At 43.0% G+C, this 17,424-nt stretch overlaps 1 protein-coding gene across 1 annotated transcript in view; it reads right to left on the bottom strand.

Annotated features, from left to right (window-relative positions):
* Positions 1 to 17,424, bottom strand: part of NALCN (sodium leak channel, non-selective) — a 345,337-nt gene that overhangs the window by 285,884 nt on the left and 42,029 nt on the right. Inside the window, exons 5-6 of the mRNA XM_037896440.2 lie at positions 3,486 to 3,625; positions 1,016 to 1,144 (exon numbers count right to left, since the gene is read on the bottom strand). Coding sequence (XP_037752368.1) covers positions 1,016 to 1,144; positions 3,486 to 3,625 — 269 coding nt within the window. The remainder of the gene's footprint in view (positions 1 to 1,015; positions 1,145 to 3,485; positions 3,626 to 17,424) is intronic.

Raw genomic sequence — 17,424 nt, forward strand, 5'->3', positions numbered from 1 at the left:
AGTGAATGAGGCAGGGGACTGCAGGAACAGGAAGGAGGATCTCACAGTTAAGGCAGCTGCATGCTGCCCTCAATAATGGGATTCTATCCCAGCCTCTGCCACTGGTAACTGTGTGTTCCTCATTTTCTAGGTGCCTCCCTTGAAACTCTGGGGTCTGATCTGCAGAAATGTGGAGCATTCATAGAGGCAACTGAAGTTATTAGGAGCTGGGATTGTAACATATAAAGTGCGATATAATGCTAAGTAATCTGAACAATCAGATCTTAGGTGTCTCATATTGGGCACCAAAAATTAGTGGACATTTTTTACCTTAGTCTCTCTGTGCCTAAGTTCCCCATCTATACCATGGAGTTCTTACCCTAGGTTCATCTCACAGAGGTGTTGTAAAAGACAATTAATCAGTGGTGTGAAACACTTAAATACTCTAGTGACTAAGTGCTATAGAAAAGAAGAGGAAATTAATAATTCTCTCTTCAGAGCAGGGTCTGAATAGTGTGCAGTACATTAGGCATGAGATTCACACACTGAAAACAAATTATTGCACAGCTGCTCATTAAGTGAGCCCCATCCATCCTGTGCACTGAATGAAGGATGAGAACCGTAGAAAAAATAGTACAAGATCATGTAATTGAAGACTGTCATAATGCATAAACACCAAGGAGCCAAATTAAGGTTGCACAGACAAGGACCTGATTGCAAGGACTTGATCTAGGCCACTATTCAGCAACAATGGCTGCAGGGCTCCTCCTGCTTCGATGTGTGTCTGGCTGGCTGGCTGGCTGGCTGTCTCTCTCTCTCTCACACACACTTTCATGGAGACTGCAGCCTATAGCCATAGCAATGACTCTAGAAAATTTTTTTTCAGATGTATCTGGCTACACCGTTTTGTGATAACTGATGGCTTTGGCCTACTTTTAACATAATACGTCCAATCTACACTCATTAACATTAGTAGAAATTTCCCATATACATTGAGAGAATACACCCCAAAATGCCCATCTATAGATGAACTTACCCTGGCTGCGTGTCATTTGTTACGCAATGATAGGTAAAAGTTCCAAACATCTGAACTCCTAGAATTCCGTACAGAAGCAGAAAGAATAGAAGGAAAATTGAAACACTCCAAATCTGCTCTCCAGAACGCCTGGTAAGAAGATAAATATTACATTACGTATTAATAAATAAAAACTAACCTCCAGAAAAAATTATTTAGTATTTGTATTACAGCAGCACCTTGATGCCCTCGTAATGTACCCATTGTGCTAGGTATTGTTCAAACACACAACCAAAATATGGTCCCTACCCCAAAAATCTTATAATCTAAGTACACACTATAAGACTGGCCATACTCGGTCAGACCAATGGTCGATGTAGCTCAGGATCCTGCCTTCTGAGAGAGGCCTGTGCCAGGTGCTTCAAAGAGAATGAATGGAACAGGGCAATTATCGACAAGAGGCAAGAGATACAGACAGGCAGACAAGTACAAGAAAACAATGAAACAATATACCATTTTACACCACATGGCTTCTACCCACAAAGACAGGCAAAAACAGCTGACATTTCAAAAATAAATGAAAAAAAACCCACCTGTTAGAAAGACCTATTTGTTTACCCTGAAATATAGCATTCCTTCCCTAAAATTATGTTGTGCTACAATGCAGACCAAGAGATATTTAGTGCTGTAAAAGTGAGCTTTAAAATAGGTTATCAAATTCAATATTTGGACTAGAAATGGCAGCCAAGATTTTTCCAAAAAGGGGTGCTTGAAGTTAGGCTTCAATCAATACTGGCACCTACATAATAGCTTAATTTTGAAAGTGCTGAGCTTCTAGCAGATTCCAGTTGCTCCTATCAAGATCAGATAGTGGCTGGCTTATGTTCTGAACCATATACATTTTTAACTTATCATTTTCCCCCTCTCCCTCTGAGATCTGTGAATTTGGATACTTAGGACTAGATCCTCAGCTGGAATAAATCCAAAGTGCAAGAGGACCCCATGAGAAGCTGATCCATGGTAACTAAAGCAACCAGGCCATGCAGGAGAAGAGATTAGTTTAAAAAAAAAAAGACATAAAATGGATAAAAAACTCTCATATTTTTCTGACTGGGTTTTTCTGAAAAATCTGATAAATACAGAATACATGATAGTGTAGCAAAATTAATCCCCAAAGGGGGCCAATAAACTCCTCATTCTACACCACCCCATTAATCATTTTGTATAATGCAGCTTGACTCTGTCTGTAAAGGTAGGACGGCTTATCGCCAGGAGTCCAAATGTAAATGGAGAGAGATATAATTAACTCTCAATATGATCTCAATTATCGTTTCATAAATAATGTCATGATTTTAAGGTTGATAATCCAGGACCTTCCTGGTTTAGATAAAAGATGTATGTATCCTACTTAAAAACTGGAAATCTCCTCTTCTCCAAGGGATTCAGCTCCCATTTTTAATTTTTATTGGACCTGAAACACCAGGCCTTAACACCTGCTATTGGCCCAGGACTAAATTTAATCCATACTGGGCCTCAGCACAGTGTAGTTTCTGAGAGTGTGGGGCGGAGAAGACAACTCTGAAAAAAAAGACTAAATATTTTTGTGTCGAGCTGAGCATTTTTTGGTGTGGATAAATTGTTGGATGTTTGAAGCTGATGGGTGGTTTGAAATGTCAGAAGCAATCCCAAAGCATCTGGGTGAGTGCAGAGTGGGCAGACTGCAGATGAAGTGGTTAAACATACTTGATAAACGCTATTTATCACATAGCTCTACAACAGGGACCGGCAACCTTTGGCATGCGGCCCGTCAGGGAAATCTGCTGACAGGCCGGGACAGTTTGTTTATCTGCAGTGTCCGCAGGTTCGGCCTATCGCAGCTCCCACTGGCTGCAGTTCGCCATTCCAGGCCAATGGGGGCTGCAGGAAGCGGCGGCCAGCACATCCCTTGGCCCGCACCGCTTCCCGCAGCCCCCATTGGCCTGGAACAATGAACCGCGGCCAGTGGGAGCTGCGATTGGCTGAACCTGCAGACGCTGCAAGTAAATAAACCGGCCCGCCAGCGGATTTCCCTGATGGGCCGCGTGCCAAAGGTTGCCGATCCCTGCTCTACAATGTATCAGCTGGCTATTACCATCACATGCTATGCATGATATTTATTACAGTTTAGTGTGTATGTGTGTCTTATTGTTTTAAAAAAGATATATGTAATAGGAGCACCCACACTTATCTCTAGATGCTCCTTCCAATATGTAAAGGTCAATGGAGCAGATCAAAAATTCTCACAAAAAACATTATCTGTTTTCTGTCTCTCTTATACTGGCAGTTGATACTTTTCAAAAATGCACAATTCTGACAATTTTTTTTGTCCAGGTCTAAATCTTACAATCAGATTTTATATTTGGTTCTTTAATCCTCCTCCCAGCTGCTTATACAATCATGTTAAAGAACATTTTAATTTTCATTTATGTTTACAGATAAATTATTCACTTACTTTAAAATATTTGTTATCCTGGTTCTTGGAAGCTCAAAGCGAAAATATATCCGGAATGCTCGAATCATAATAAGAGGCCTTGGAATCCGCAGCATGCCCCAGGGTGACATCTGATCAACTATCTCAGCGATTTCAAACACCTATGATCAAAAGAGGAGGGGTGTTTCTGCTATTCCTGCACAGTCCACAGCAGAACTAAAATTCATTTGCAAATTTAACACCATTAATTTGGGCTCGAATAGGGACTGGGAGTGGCTGGCTCATTACAAAAGCAGCTTTGCCTCTTCTGGAATTGACAGCTCCTCATCTATTATTGGGAGTGGACTACACCCACCCTGATGGAATTGGCCATGTCAACACTGGTTCTCCACTTGTGAGGTAACTCCCTTCTCTTCGTGTGTCAGTATATTTATGTCTGCATCTGTAATTTTCACTCCATGCATCTGAAGAAGTGGTGTTTTACCCACAAAAGCTTATGCCTAAATAAATCTGTTAGTCTTTAAGGTGCTACCAGACTCCTTGTTGTTTTTATCAGTACTCTTGTAACAGTGTTTGTATTTGTGGATTCACATTTATGAAGGCAGCAAAGCTATTTTCATGATAATATGTTTCACTTTCAATGTCCCTTTTGGATTGAAATTTTCCTTTTTAAACTTTTCTTTTTTAAAAACAGAAAGTTTAAGAAAAATCCCCTCAGCCATTTTTGAATTATCTTAATGAGAAATAAAAATATATTCCACCCATGTTCCTAATCCTTCTAACTCAAACAACTCAAAAAACTTCCAGCGGTGTATGCAAGAAGTCTTGAAGAGGGATCTCTCGATCTCTCTCTCCCTGTTCTTTGCTAAGAATGAAAAGTTTTCTTTTCCAGTTAATGAAATTAACATCTGAAAATGTTGCAAAGACCATGAATAGATTTTCACTGTTACAAAAATGCACACACATAGCCAGCTAATCACACTGTGTTGTGGGATATCTTGCAGACAACAGATTACTTCAGGGAATTTGGAAGCATTCTGAAGAAAAATATACAAGCCATCTTCTGTGAGATCCTTCCTGTCCCGCAAGCAAAGGAAGACAGAAAGCAGAAGATTCTGGAAGTCAATCACTGGCTCAGTAAGTGGTGCAGGGTGAAGGGTTTTGCTTTCATGGAACATTGATCCACCTTCTATGGGGTGAGGAGACTGTATAGTATACCTAATGTTCCATGTTTTCTGTTTTTACCTATTTTCACTGTTAAATTACCAGTTTTTTTTATTAAAGGAGTTTAGGTTTTTACTAATTCACACCCGTTTATCAATCCACTCAATATTTTTTGGGATACTTATTTTTGTTAAACACTAATGCAGTCCAGGATTGTTGTGTCCTGCAGCTCTGAGACTGAAGCAGTTCCGCAGTGTAAAACACAGAATACACACACGGTGGAGACTGGAAAAATCAAAAAACGTTAATATCACACTACGACTGGCTCACAGGGAGACGCTACCCACCTATTTCTTTGCATCCATTTAGTGTGGCACTGAATTTAAACAATCAATCCTCAACAGATAAAGTAAAAAGGTAAACATGAGACAAAAACACAAATGTATGCCTGACTACCAACAAGAAAACCAGTGCTTTGCAATTTTCAAGAAAAATAAAGATCAGAGTGAAGAGGATGCATTGTGCTGCATGTCCTGCAGCATTGAGGTCAGTACTCATGCCAACAGAATAAAGGAGCACGTTGAAAGCAAGTGACACAAGAAGCTTAAAGAAGAAAGTGAGCTTCAGGATAGTCAATATTAGGAGCTTTCACCACGGCTTTAATGAAAGAGAGGTCAGAGCATGATTGTGTCAATGAATTTGTGCGTGCTCTTTGTTTCGCAGGACAACTGCTGTTAATTGCAGAAGGGCCTACTGGTGACTTTGAACGACAATACTGTCCAGCAGCAAAAACCCTCCCTAATGCAGATAACCTCACTCGTAAGTATTTGAAAGAAAATGACAATGCTTTAGTATCTAAACTGATGGAAATGTGGTATCTAGTCTGATTTTTTACAAGTCTCTTGATGCTTTGGACTGTCCAATTCTTGGCCTTTTCTTTTCGTTTTTTATTTCAAAGTAAATAAACCTGCATTGTTTTGTGCTGATGTGACATTCACACCCTCTGCTGACACACATTTTGTTGATGCAGCAATAACTGACATGTTTGAGATGTACCAACTAATTTGGGAAAACGTGGCCACAACTAACACAGATTTTGCTTCCTAGATGGCTAAGTTTGCACGGGAGATAAAAATCAGAAACCAGAGCTGCTACGTATTACCTATCCTGCTCGTTTGATTAAGATTGCACTACCAGCGGCTACTGCTATGGAAGAAATGAAAGAGCTAAAATCTCGCACCACTGGATTCAGGGCCATTTTCAAGTATATGAACAAGTTGAAGGCTTTGTTTTATATAGTGTGAGACGAGTGCAGAGCCAACTGCCAATTAGCTACCCCTGTTGTGCAACCTCAGTGCATGAGCTTGTACTTCACTGCCTGTCATGTAAATAATGTGAGGACTGTTCTAATGCATCTCCTAGATCATCCTGATTTTGTTGGTTTTAAAGAAGAAACTCTGAAGAGACTGGCAAATAACAAAAATGACGGCCAGATTCTGCGCACCTAGGTAATATTCATTGTTGAAATTTGGAATCACTGTGTGATACACAGAAAACACTGTGTGTTTTCTCCAACTACTGCCAACACATTTGCCAATACACATTTACCTGCTCCTGACAACCAAAATTTCAGGCGAATTGAGCACTAAAACTGCAGGAGAAACAAAGGCGAGAAAACCCAGCTGTTTCAGAAATCCTTCCAATTCCAGATCAGGAGAAAACCAAAAAAGCATTCAAAACCTTCAGCACTCAGCTAGAAATGGGAGAAGACCATGGCCTGCAATCTGAACCCCAAAGTGTTTGGTGCTGAAGATTCTTTTTGGAATGTCATCCAGTAGTTGCACCCCTTCCTTGAGGTGAATTTTGCAGCACACTATGACCATTATGCCAGAATGTTTCAACCATTTGCCACTAAAGATTACATTTCAAACCTGAAAAGGGAATTTACTACTTACATGAACATGCCTAACCATGACAATGTGAAACTAGATGTGCTGGCTTTTTGGACCAGTTATCGTGACACATTTCACAACTTCAGCGAAGTGGCACGGCAAGCTTTGAGTGTACCTGCTGGATCTATTGATGCAGAGCATTTATTTTCAAAATCGGACTACCTCCAGTATAGCAAGAGGCTCAACATGAGTGAGGATACTTAGAAGAAAATTATGTGAGCATATGCCAACCAGGATTACTGGAACAACTACTAGCTCTAAGAGAGACAAAAAATAACTTTTTTATGTTCAAAGGTTCAATTATACTATAGTAAAATGTGTATATTATGAAATTTTTTTGTTTTTCTTTGTCCCCTCAATTTTTCATTTTAATTTTTTTAAACCTAATTTCATCCCAGTTTTAATGTTTATTTTCCAAACACTGAGAAATTCCTGAATTTTTTTTTTACAAATAAAAATTGAAAATGAAGAACACTAAGTATACCTCAGTAGAAGAGGGACCAATCTCTTTGGGGACAGGCCAGCTAGAGTAATCAGGACGAGATTAAACTAATAGCAAAAGCGGAAGGTAAAAAAAAGATGAGCGCTCAGGTAGCACAAAATCAAGATGTTGAAAACAAAATTAATCAAGGAACCAGAGAAAATGAAGAGAAGAAATTCTTGCATTGCCTATACACTAGTTAGCAGCCTGGGTAACAAACAAAAAAGGAATTGGAACTGCTCATTTATTAACATAAATTTGATCTAGTTAGTGTTACTGAATCCTGGTGGGGTGATTCGAACAATTGGAATGTTAAAATCAATGGATCTATGAAAGACTGAAGAGCAAAAAGAGAAGGAGAGTGGCACTCTATGACAAAAATTACATTAGTTGTTTCCGAGTCACTGATAACACAGAAGAAAATGATCGTGAATGCTTATGGATCAATGTCCTAACAGAAAAAATACAAGATGGGGTATTAGTTGGTGTCTGCTACAGATCACCAAACCACACTAGGAACCAGGATAACCACTTCTTTACACAACTATCTTCTAATATGTAGGAAGAAAACTGTGTGATCACGGGGGACTTCAATCTGAGTGACATATACTGAAGGTGTCATGCTGCCAATAATAAAAGAGTTTAGATGACAATTTCCTAACTCAAAAGGAAGCCCATTGCTAAATGAGAAGAATTCTTTGCATTAGTCCTCAATGCAGAGGACGTCAGGGAAATTCCCACACCTGAACCACTCTTTTTAGGTGAGAAATCTGGGCAACTGTCCAGGATTGAGGTGTCATTAGAGAGGAGGTTTTGGAACAAACTGATAAACAGTAATAAGTCACCAGGACCAGATGGTATTCAGCCAAGAGTCCTGAAGGAACGCAAATATGAAATTGCAGAACTACTAACTGTGGTATGTGACCTGTTATTTAAATCAGTCTCTGTATCAGATGACGGAGGATAGCTAATGTGTTGCCAATTTTTAAAAAAAGGTTCCCAAGGCGATCCTGGCAATTACAGGCCAGTAAGCCTAACTTCACTACCAGGCAAACTGGTTGAAAGGATAGTTAAGAAACAGAATTACCAGACAAATAAACGAACACAATTTGTTGGGGAAGAGTCAAGGGAAATTATGCTTCACCGATCTATTAGAATTCTTTCAGGGGTGTCTACAAACGTGTGGACAAAGGTTATCTGGTGGATATACTGTACTTGGACTTTCAGAAAGCCTCACCAAAAGCTCTTAAGCTACGTAAGCACTTGTGGTATAAGAGGGAAGGACCTCTCATGGATCAGTAACTTCTTAAAAAGACAGGAGGAAACAAAGGATAGAAATAAAGGTCAGTTTTCAGAATGGAGAGAGGTAAATAGAGCAGTCTCCCAAGGATCTGTACTGGGACCAGTGATCTTCAACATATACATAAATGAGCTGGAAAAAGGGATAAACAGTGAAGTGGCAAAGATTGTAGATGATACAAAATTATTCAAGGTAGTTAAATCCAAAGCTGATCACAAATTGTTACAAAGGGATCTCACCTTTGTGGCAGATGAAATTCAGTGGTGTCAAATACAAAGTAATCTACACCGGAAATCATAATGATGGGGTCTAAATTAGCTGTTACCACTCAAGAAAAAGATCTTGGAGTCATCATGGATAGTTCTGTGAAAACATATATTCAGTGTGCAGCAGCAGTCAAAAAAGCTAACAATGTTAGGAACCAATAGGAAAGGGATAGATAATAAAACAGAGAATATCATAATGCCACTACACAAATCCACGGTATACCCACACCTTCAATACTGCAAGCAGTTCTGGTTGTCCCAACTCAAAAAAGATATAGGAAAGAGGCATGAAAAGAGAAATAACAACAACAAAAAATATGAGGAGCATGGAATAGCTTCCATATGAGAAGACATTAAAAAGACTGGGACTTTTCATCTTAGAAAAGAGATGACTAAGGGGGATATGACTGAGAGCTATAAAACATGACTGGTGTGGAGAAAGTAAATAAGGAAGTGTTATTTACTCCTTCTTAACACAAGAACTAGGGGTCACCAAGTTAAATTAATAGGCAGGAGGTTTAAAACAAACATAAGGGAGTGCTACTTCACACAACACACAGCCAACCTGTGGAACTCAGTCACAGTGGATCTTGTGAAGGTGAAAGTATAACTGGGTTCAAAAAAGAATCAATGACTATTAGCCAAGATGATCAGAGATACAAACCTAAGCTTCTAAGCACCAGAAGCTGGGAATGGACAACAATGAAGGGATCACTCGTTAATTGCCCTGTTCTGTTCATTCCCTCTGAAGCATCGGGCATTGGCCATGGTCGGAAGACAGGATACTGGGATAGATGGATCACTGGTCTGACCCAGTATGGCTGTTCTTATGTAAAAAGTGTTGCAGCCAACATGGGGGAATTCTATATTAAAACTTTTCCTAACACATAAAAAGTAACTGGTCACAGAACTGAAAATTAATTGTACCTGAGGTACGAGTGATCATGACTTGATCACATTTATAATGTACAAGCAGAATAAAGTCCAGACCAGTAATATATTTATGTGTATACACACACACACACACACGGCTCTTTAATAGGCCAATTTCAAAAAGCTGAAAACAATTATGAGCCAAATCAGATGGGAGGAAGAATTTAATGAGAAAAAAGTGAATGATAATTAGGAATCATGTAAGAACATCTTACTAGATGCTCAAAAAGCTACAGTCCCTACAAATGAGGAAGAAATCCGTGCTAGTTAAACAACCAACCTGGTTTAGAGGCAAAGTGAAGGCAGCTGTAAAATATATATATATATAAAACAAATGGAAGAAAGGGAAAGTTGATAGTAATGAATATAAATCAGAAGCTAGGAATTGTAGAAAATTGATAAGGGAAATCAAATGACAGAAAAAGAACTCTAAGACTGGCAGAGTTAAGGACAATACGAAGTTTTGAAAATATATTAGGAACACAAAGAATCCTGACAATGGTGTCCATTACTAAATGGAAATGGTAGAATTATCACTAATAATGCAAAAAAGGAAGGGGTGTTCAATAAATGTTTCTGTTCTATATTTGGGAAAAAACAGATGATGCAGTCTCGTCATATGGCGATAACATTCTTTTCATTACACTAGTATCTCTGGAGGATGTTAAACAAAAGCTATCACAGTAACACATTTTTAAATAAGAGTTTTAAAACATCTGGCTAAGGAGTTCACTGCACCATTAATGTTAATTTACATATATCTTAGGGCACTGGAGAAGATCCAGAAGACGGGAAGAAAGCTAATGTTGTGCCTGTCAGCCTGACATTGATCCTGGGAAAAATAATGGTGTGGCAGATCTGGGACTTGATTAACAATGAAATAAAGGAGGGTAGAGTAATTAATGCAATCAGCATGGGTTTATGGAAAATACATCCTATCAAACTAACTTGATATCTTTTTTTGATGAGATTACGAGTTTGGTTTATAAAGATAATAAACTGATGTATACACTTAGACTTCTGTAAATTGATTGACTTGGTACCAGATGGTACCACTTGGTACCACTTTGCTTAACAAACTAAAACTATATAAAATTAACACTGCACGTATTAAATGGATTAAAATCCGGCTAACTGCTAGGTCTCAAAATGTAACCATAAATGGGAGCTCCACTTTAGGTGTCTTGGCGCCCTGCACTTGTAATCTGAAATTTGTAGTAGCGGTGCCCCAGTTGGCTGCGCATGTGCAGCAGCCGTCTCATGTCACTCCGAGAAGTTACCTCATGTGCACAGCCAACCAACCCCCAGTTCCTTCTCTACCCCAGAGGATCATCCCTCCAAAGTAGAGGGGATGAGGGGGGATAGTGAAGCACCCAGAGGGACAACCATTTCAAAGAACCTCAGTTACTGCACAGGGTGAGTAAGCTTCTCTTCTTCTTCGAGTGTCCCTGTGGGTGCTCCCCTTTAGGTGAGTATGGCGCAGCGCCCCTCAGTGGAGGGGGCGTTTCGGAGCTGGTTTATTAATTGTGGCTAGCACCAAGAGTCCAAACTTGTGCATCTGCAGTTGATTGTTGCTCGAGAGTGTAGGTTTAGTAAAAGTGTGAGCAGAGGCCCAGGTAGCTCCTTTGCAAATGTCCGTGATGGGTATGGTAGTGAGAAACACTATTGATGTTGATAACGCTCTGGTGGAGTGTGTGCGAACTCCTGGTGGAGCAGAGGTTGTTCTGCTGCTAACAAAAATGGATACAGCCCGATATCCATCTCTGTTTAGAGATGGTCTGACCCTTTGATCATTCTGTTATAGAGAGAAAGAGACAAGACGATTTTCTAAGTGTTTTTTTTTTGTTCTAGGTAAAAGGCTACTGCTCTGCAGACATTGAGTGTATAAAGAGCAGCCTCCCTGTTGTTGGCATGTGGTTTGGGGAAAAACATAGGTGAGTATATGGGTTGATTTAGATGAAAGGGCGAGGCTACTCTGGGTATGAATTTGGGCTGCAGCCATAGGATCACTTTGTCTTTGTAGAATGTGGTATAAGGTGAGTGTGCCATTAAGGAACTTAGCACTCCCACCCTTCTTGCCAACATGATGGCAAAGAGGAAGGCCACCTTCATCGATAGATGTAGCAACGAACAAGTCGCTATGGGTTCAAATGGTTTCCCCATGAGGCTACGGAGGACGAGGTTAAGGTCCCACATGGGCGTAGGGTCTTTTAGCATTGGGTAGGTATTCATCATGCCTTTTAGAAAATGCTTAGTTGTTGGATGAGCGAATATAGTGCCTCCATCCATGTTATCATGTAACGAGATGATTGCAGGGAGGTGTACTCTGATGGAGCTGTTGGAGAGCCCCAATTTTTTAAGACCCAATATATATTTTGGGTGGTGAGGCCGACCCTGGGCAGTGGGGTCAACCGTGGAGAAACATGGTTAGCCTCGCACCAAGTGCGAAATCGTGTCCACTTCTGTGTATATGTTTTTCGTGTGCTTAGTCTGTGACTGTTCAAGAGTATGTCTTTAACTTCCTTAGAATAGTCTTTGTCAATACGCATTAGCCATGGAGAAAACAGGCCTTGAGATAGAGAAGAGCTAGATTGGGGTGACTGATGTGTCCTGAGTCCTGTGTCAGGAGGTGAGATATTAAAGCGAGGGTTCGAGGTGGTTTCACTACCATCTGTCTCAGGTATGGAAACCATGTTTGTCTGGGCCATGTAAGCACAATGAGAATGACCCTGGACTTGTCTTGCCTGATCTTGTGTATAACTCGACTCAGAAGTGCAATAGGAGGGAACGCCTACATTAGCGGCGCCTCCCGTTTCATAAGGAGGGCGTTGCCCACAGAGTGGCGTCCCAGCCCCGCTTGGGAGCAGTACTGAGAGCACTTTGCGTTGTGAGCTGTGGCAAATAGGTCTATAGCAGGGAATTCCCACAGGGTGAATATGGCGGTGAGGGTTGCATAGTCCATCTCCCACTTGTGGGTTTGTGAGAAATCTCTGCTCAGTTGGTCCACTGTGGTGTTCTGGTGTCCCGGCAGGTAGGATGCCGAGATGTCTATGTTGTGGGAGATGCAACAAATCCAGAGGTGTATTGCCTCCATGTACAGGGGGTATGATCGGGCTCATAGGTGCCAACTCCATGGGTGCTCCAGGGCTGGAGCACCCACGGGGAAAAATTAGCGGGTGCTCCGCACCCACAGGCAACCAAGCTCCCACCGCCCCCACCCCCTCCTCGCCTCCCTCTCTCCCACCCCAGTGCTCCACGTCCCCGCTCGTCCCTCTCCCTCCCAGTGCTTTCAGCCCACCCGCCGCCTAACAGCAGTTTGGCGGTGCTTAGGACTTTCCGGGAGGGAGGGAGAGAAGCGGAGACATGGCGTGCTCAGGTGAGGAGGTGGAGAAGAGGCGGGGCGGGGGCGTGGACTTGGGGGAAGAGGGTGGAATGGGGGCAGGAAGGGGGCAGGGCTGGGGTGGGAAAAGGCAGGGTGGGGTGAGGACTTTGAGGAAGGGGTGGAATGGGGATGGGGTGAGGGCTGTGCAGGGGTAGGAAGAAGCAGGGCAAGGGCAGGGCAAGGGGCACAGGGGGACATCGAGCACCTACCGGGCAGAGGGAAAGTCGGCGCCTATAATCGGGCTCCCCCTTGGCGGTTTATGTAGAACGTGCGTGCTGTGTTGTCCGGAAGGACTTGGATAGTCGTGCTGTGGATTAGAGGAAGGAAATGCTCACATGCGTTTCTGACTGCTCTTAGTTCTAGTATGTTTATATGCAAGTTGACTTCTGCTGCTGACCAATGACCCTGGATCGTGTTGTCGCCCAGGTGAGCTTCCCATCCCATGGGGGAGGCATCCCTGGTGATCGTTATTGTAGAAGCTTTCTGTTGGAATGGGACATTCGAGCAGACATTTTGTGGGTATGTCCACCACTCAAGGGAATCCTTTACCTTGCAGGGCATGGTGAGCCACCTGTTGAGGGAGTGCTTGTGTGGTATATAACAAATGCCAAGCCACGCTTGTAGGCATCTCATATGTAGTCTGGTATATTTGACAACAAAAGTCGTAGCGGCCATGTGCCCCAAAAGTTGTAGGCACGTCCTGGCTGACATTTGCGGGCTGTCCGTGACCATAGTAATCAGAGTGGTTAAGTTGAGGAAGCACTGTTAGGGTAACCTTGGTGTTGCTGTGAGGCAGTCGAGATGGGCCCCTATAAATTCCAGTTGTTGGACAGGGACCAAGGTGAACTTCTAAACATTTATTTGAAGCCTGAGGTTCGTAAAGAGGGCTATCGTGGTTTGTGTGGCATCTAGTGCTGCCCGCTGTGTTGATGCTCTTACCAGGTAGTTGTCCAGGTATGGAAAAATCATCACCCCTAGTGAGCTACCTTGGAGAAGACCCTTGGGGCGGCTGACAGTCCAAAGGGTAGCACTTTGTTTTGATAATGTTGATGTCTTAGAGTGAAGCGCAGGAATCTTCTGTGTGCTGCGTGAATGATGATATGAAAGTAAGCGTCTTGTAGGTCGAGAGACAGGAGCCAATCTCCTTTCTCTAATCCCGGAATTATCATCGATAGGATCACCATTCTGAATCGCTGCATTCTCACAAACTTGTTGAGTTTGTGTAAATCCAGAATGAGTCTCAATCCACCATTCTTTTTCTGAGTGAGGAAATAATGAGAATAAAATCCTCTCCCCTATGTTGAGCTGGTACTGGTTCCATGGCTCCTAGTTGCAGGAGGTGGTTTATTTCCTATTGTAATAGGGGCTCGTGAGAAGGGTCCTGAAGAGGGACGGGGAAGGGGTATTGGTAGGTGGGATAGAAATAAATGGAATGGAGTAACCCTGCTGGATAATTTCCAGGACCCATCTGTCTGTGGTGATGTTGTTCCAGACTAGGTAATATGGTGACAAGTGGTCCCCGAATGGTGTTAAAGTGGGGTTGAGATCTGGAAGTAGAGAGTGTAGAGGTCTCGGGCCCTCAACCACAACTTCAGAACGATTGCCTGGAGGTAGAAGGCTGGGATATGGAAGGCTGGTCTTGATTCTGCCTTTGTCCCATCTGCCTCTGTTTGCAGAGTTGGATATAGTGTCTTTGGGGCTGAGAGTATGGTGCGGCCCAGAATTTTTGGTTGTAAAACCCGCCCTGCTTTTTCTGTTTCCAGGGACATAGATGCCAGGAGTCTTTAAGGTGGCCTGGGAGTCCTTCAAAGTATGCAAGGACACATCAGTGGATTCGGCAAACAGTTTCTGACCCTCAAAGGGTAGGTCCTCAACCACAGCCTGTACCTCCCTCAGGAATCCCGATTGGTGGAGCCAGGATGCCTGATGCATGACACGGAGGTCAGAATGGAGCAGGCTGCTGTGTCCGCGGAATCGAGAAAGGCTTGGAGGACCGTCCTTGTGATGAGAGAGCCTTCAGAAATGTTGGACTTATACGCTTCTCTCCTGTCCTCTGGGAGATGTTCAATAAAAGATGACAATGTAGAAAACAGGTTGTGTGCGTATTTTGCAAGCAGTGCAGAGTAATTTGCGATGTGGAATTGCAAGGTGGTGGAAGAATAGGCTTTGCACCCAAAGAGGTCTAGCCTCTTCCAGTCTTTGACGTAAGGGGTGGATCTTGACTGTTGCTGTTTGCCCCTCTGATTTACTGCCTCCAAGACCAGTGAATTAGGAGTGGGGTGGGTAAAGAGAAATTCAGTCTTTTTTGCCAACACATAATATTTTTTGTCCGACCTTTTGCAGGAAGGAGAGGCTGTGGCTGGCATCTGCCAGATGGTTTTTGCAGGGTTCATTATGGCAGCATTAATAGGCAGTGCTATTTTTGCTAATGGGGAAGCCTGGAGAATGTCAGTGAACAGATGTTGGGTCTCAGGGAGCTCAGACAAGGAGATGTTGAGGGAGTCCACTACCCTCTTAAAAATGTCATGAAAGGACATGAAGTCATCCCCCGAAGTGGGGGGATTTGGCATGAGTGTTTCATATGGAGACGAAGATGAGATATGCGTAGGTGCCAAGGTGTCTCCTTCAGGTGCATCCTCCTGCTCTTCAGTCCCCTCATCCTGGACCTCTGAAGGTGCTGGATCCGTTGGTGAGGGAGGGCAGGGTGGGTTAGGAGGTCTAATGTTCTGGGCCCTATACATGGCCCATGGGTCCCAGTATGGCCAGGTGGGTGGGAGGGCCATAGGAGGTGGCAGCCAGGATTGGGTCTGCCAGGCTCACGCATCTATCAGTGGCTGATGATGTGAAGGCCCTGCTTTAGGAGAGGGTGAGGGGTGTACATCCCTGTGTTGTCCTCATCATCATCATCACTGGAGAGAGGTGGCGCTGAAGCCCTGGGGTGATGATCTGGCTTGGTCTGGGCCTTGCTGGGGTACCGTCTGTACCGAATAGGGGGGTCCCTGGCATAGAAGAAACTGCCAGGTTTCTTTTCTTTTCTTTTTTTGTGAAAAGTTGTGGTACTGGGAAGCTCATTGCAGTGGATGGCAGTGCAGTCTCAGAGAAGAGGGTCAGAACTGACAGTGCTGAGATCTTGCTGAGTTGTGTATGTACAGCAGGTGGCTCCATTACACTGATCAGTGCCGGGACATTCTTCAGCACGGTCGGTGCACGGGAGCTTGGCTTTAGATCGCGCACCTGACTGAGAGCCTGCCTGTACCGGGTCCTTGGCTCCTCGAGAAGTTTTGGTACCAGACATTCCCGGTGCCTCTCAGTCTGAGGCTCTCGGTGCCATCGGTACTGGGGCAGATTTTTCGTCAGGAGACCATTTCCTTTTAGGCAATCTCGCTGTGGCAATGAATGAGACCAGTGTTTGGTCGCCTTTTTAGGGACAAGGTCCTTAGAAGCGGTCTTGGTAGTGGAGACCTTGTCTGTGGCTGCTGCTGGTAACCATTGGCCAGGAGGCATCCTGGATTCTGGCCTGAGGAATTTCACCATCATTAGTCATTTAAATTGGAGATCCCTGGATTTCTGTGTCCTGGGAGGCAGTTTTTACAATGAGGACACTTTTGAGGAATATGGATCTCTCTGAGACAGTGGATGCACTGAGCACGGCCATTTGAAACAAGTATCGATAGCCTGCAGGTCAGGCAGCATTTAAATCCAGGGGAACCGGACATGCCTGAGGAAGGGCCAGCTCTGGAAAAAAAACAGGGTAGCATGTTTTTATTCACTCATTGTTGATGGAGGCCCGCTGCATGGCGGAAGGGGGGAAAACTACACAATTTTTTAAAAAAAAAATATTGAAGCAATTAAAGACTAACACTAACCAAAGTTAACTGGGATTTAGAGGATAAAAGAAAAAAGAAGGAATATGAACTATCTACAGAGTTGAAGAGGAGCTGCTGTCGCTCCGACTCAAGCCAAGGGCGGTAGAAAAGGAACTGGGGGTCGGTTGGCTGCACATGCAAGGTAACAGCTCAGAGCGGCGCAAGACGATTGCTATTACAAATCTCCAATTACAAGTGCAGGGTGCCAAGACACCTAAAGCACCCACAGAGACACTCCTCAAAGAAGAAGGATTGGTTCTTGGCCCTACACTACTTAACATATTAATCAATTACCTGGAAGAAAACTAAATCATCATTGATAGTGTGTGAAGATGACACAAAAATTGGGGGAGTGATAAATAATGAAGAGGAAAAATCGTTGATTCAGAGCAATCTAGTTCATTTGGTAAATTGGCACAAACAATATGTTTTAATATGGATAAATGTAAATGAATACATCTGGGAACAAAGAATACAGACCATACTTACGGGATGGGGGACTCCATCTTGGTAATCAGTGACTCTAAAAAAGATTTGGGAGTCAAGGTGGATAATCAGCTCAACTTGATCTCCCAGTGTGATGCTGTGGCCACAAGAGCTAATGAGAACCTTGGAT

Source organism: Chelonia mydas, chromosome 1, assembly GCF_015237465.2.
Source record: "Chelonia mydas isolate rCheMyd1 chromosome 1, rCheMyd1.pri.v2, whole genome shotgun sequence".
Classification (NCBI taxonomy): Eukaryota; Metazoa; Chordata; order Testudines; family Cheloniidae; genus Chelonia; species Chelonia mydas.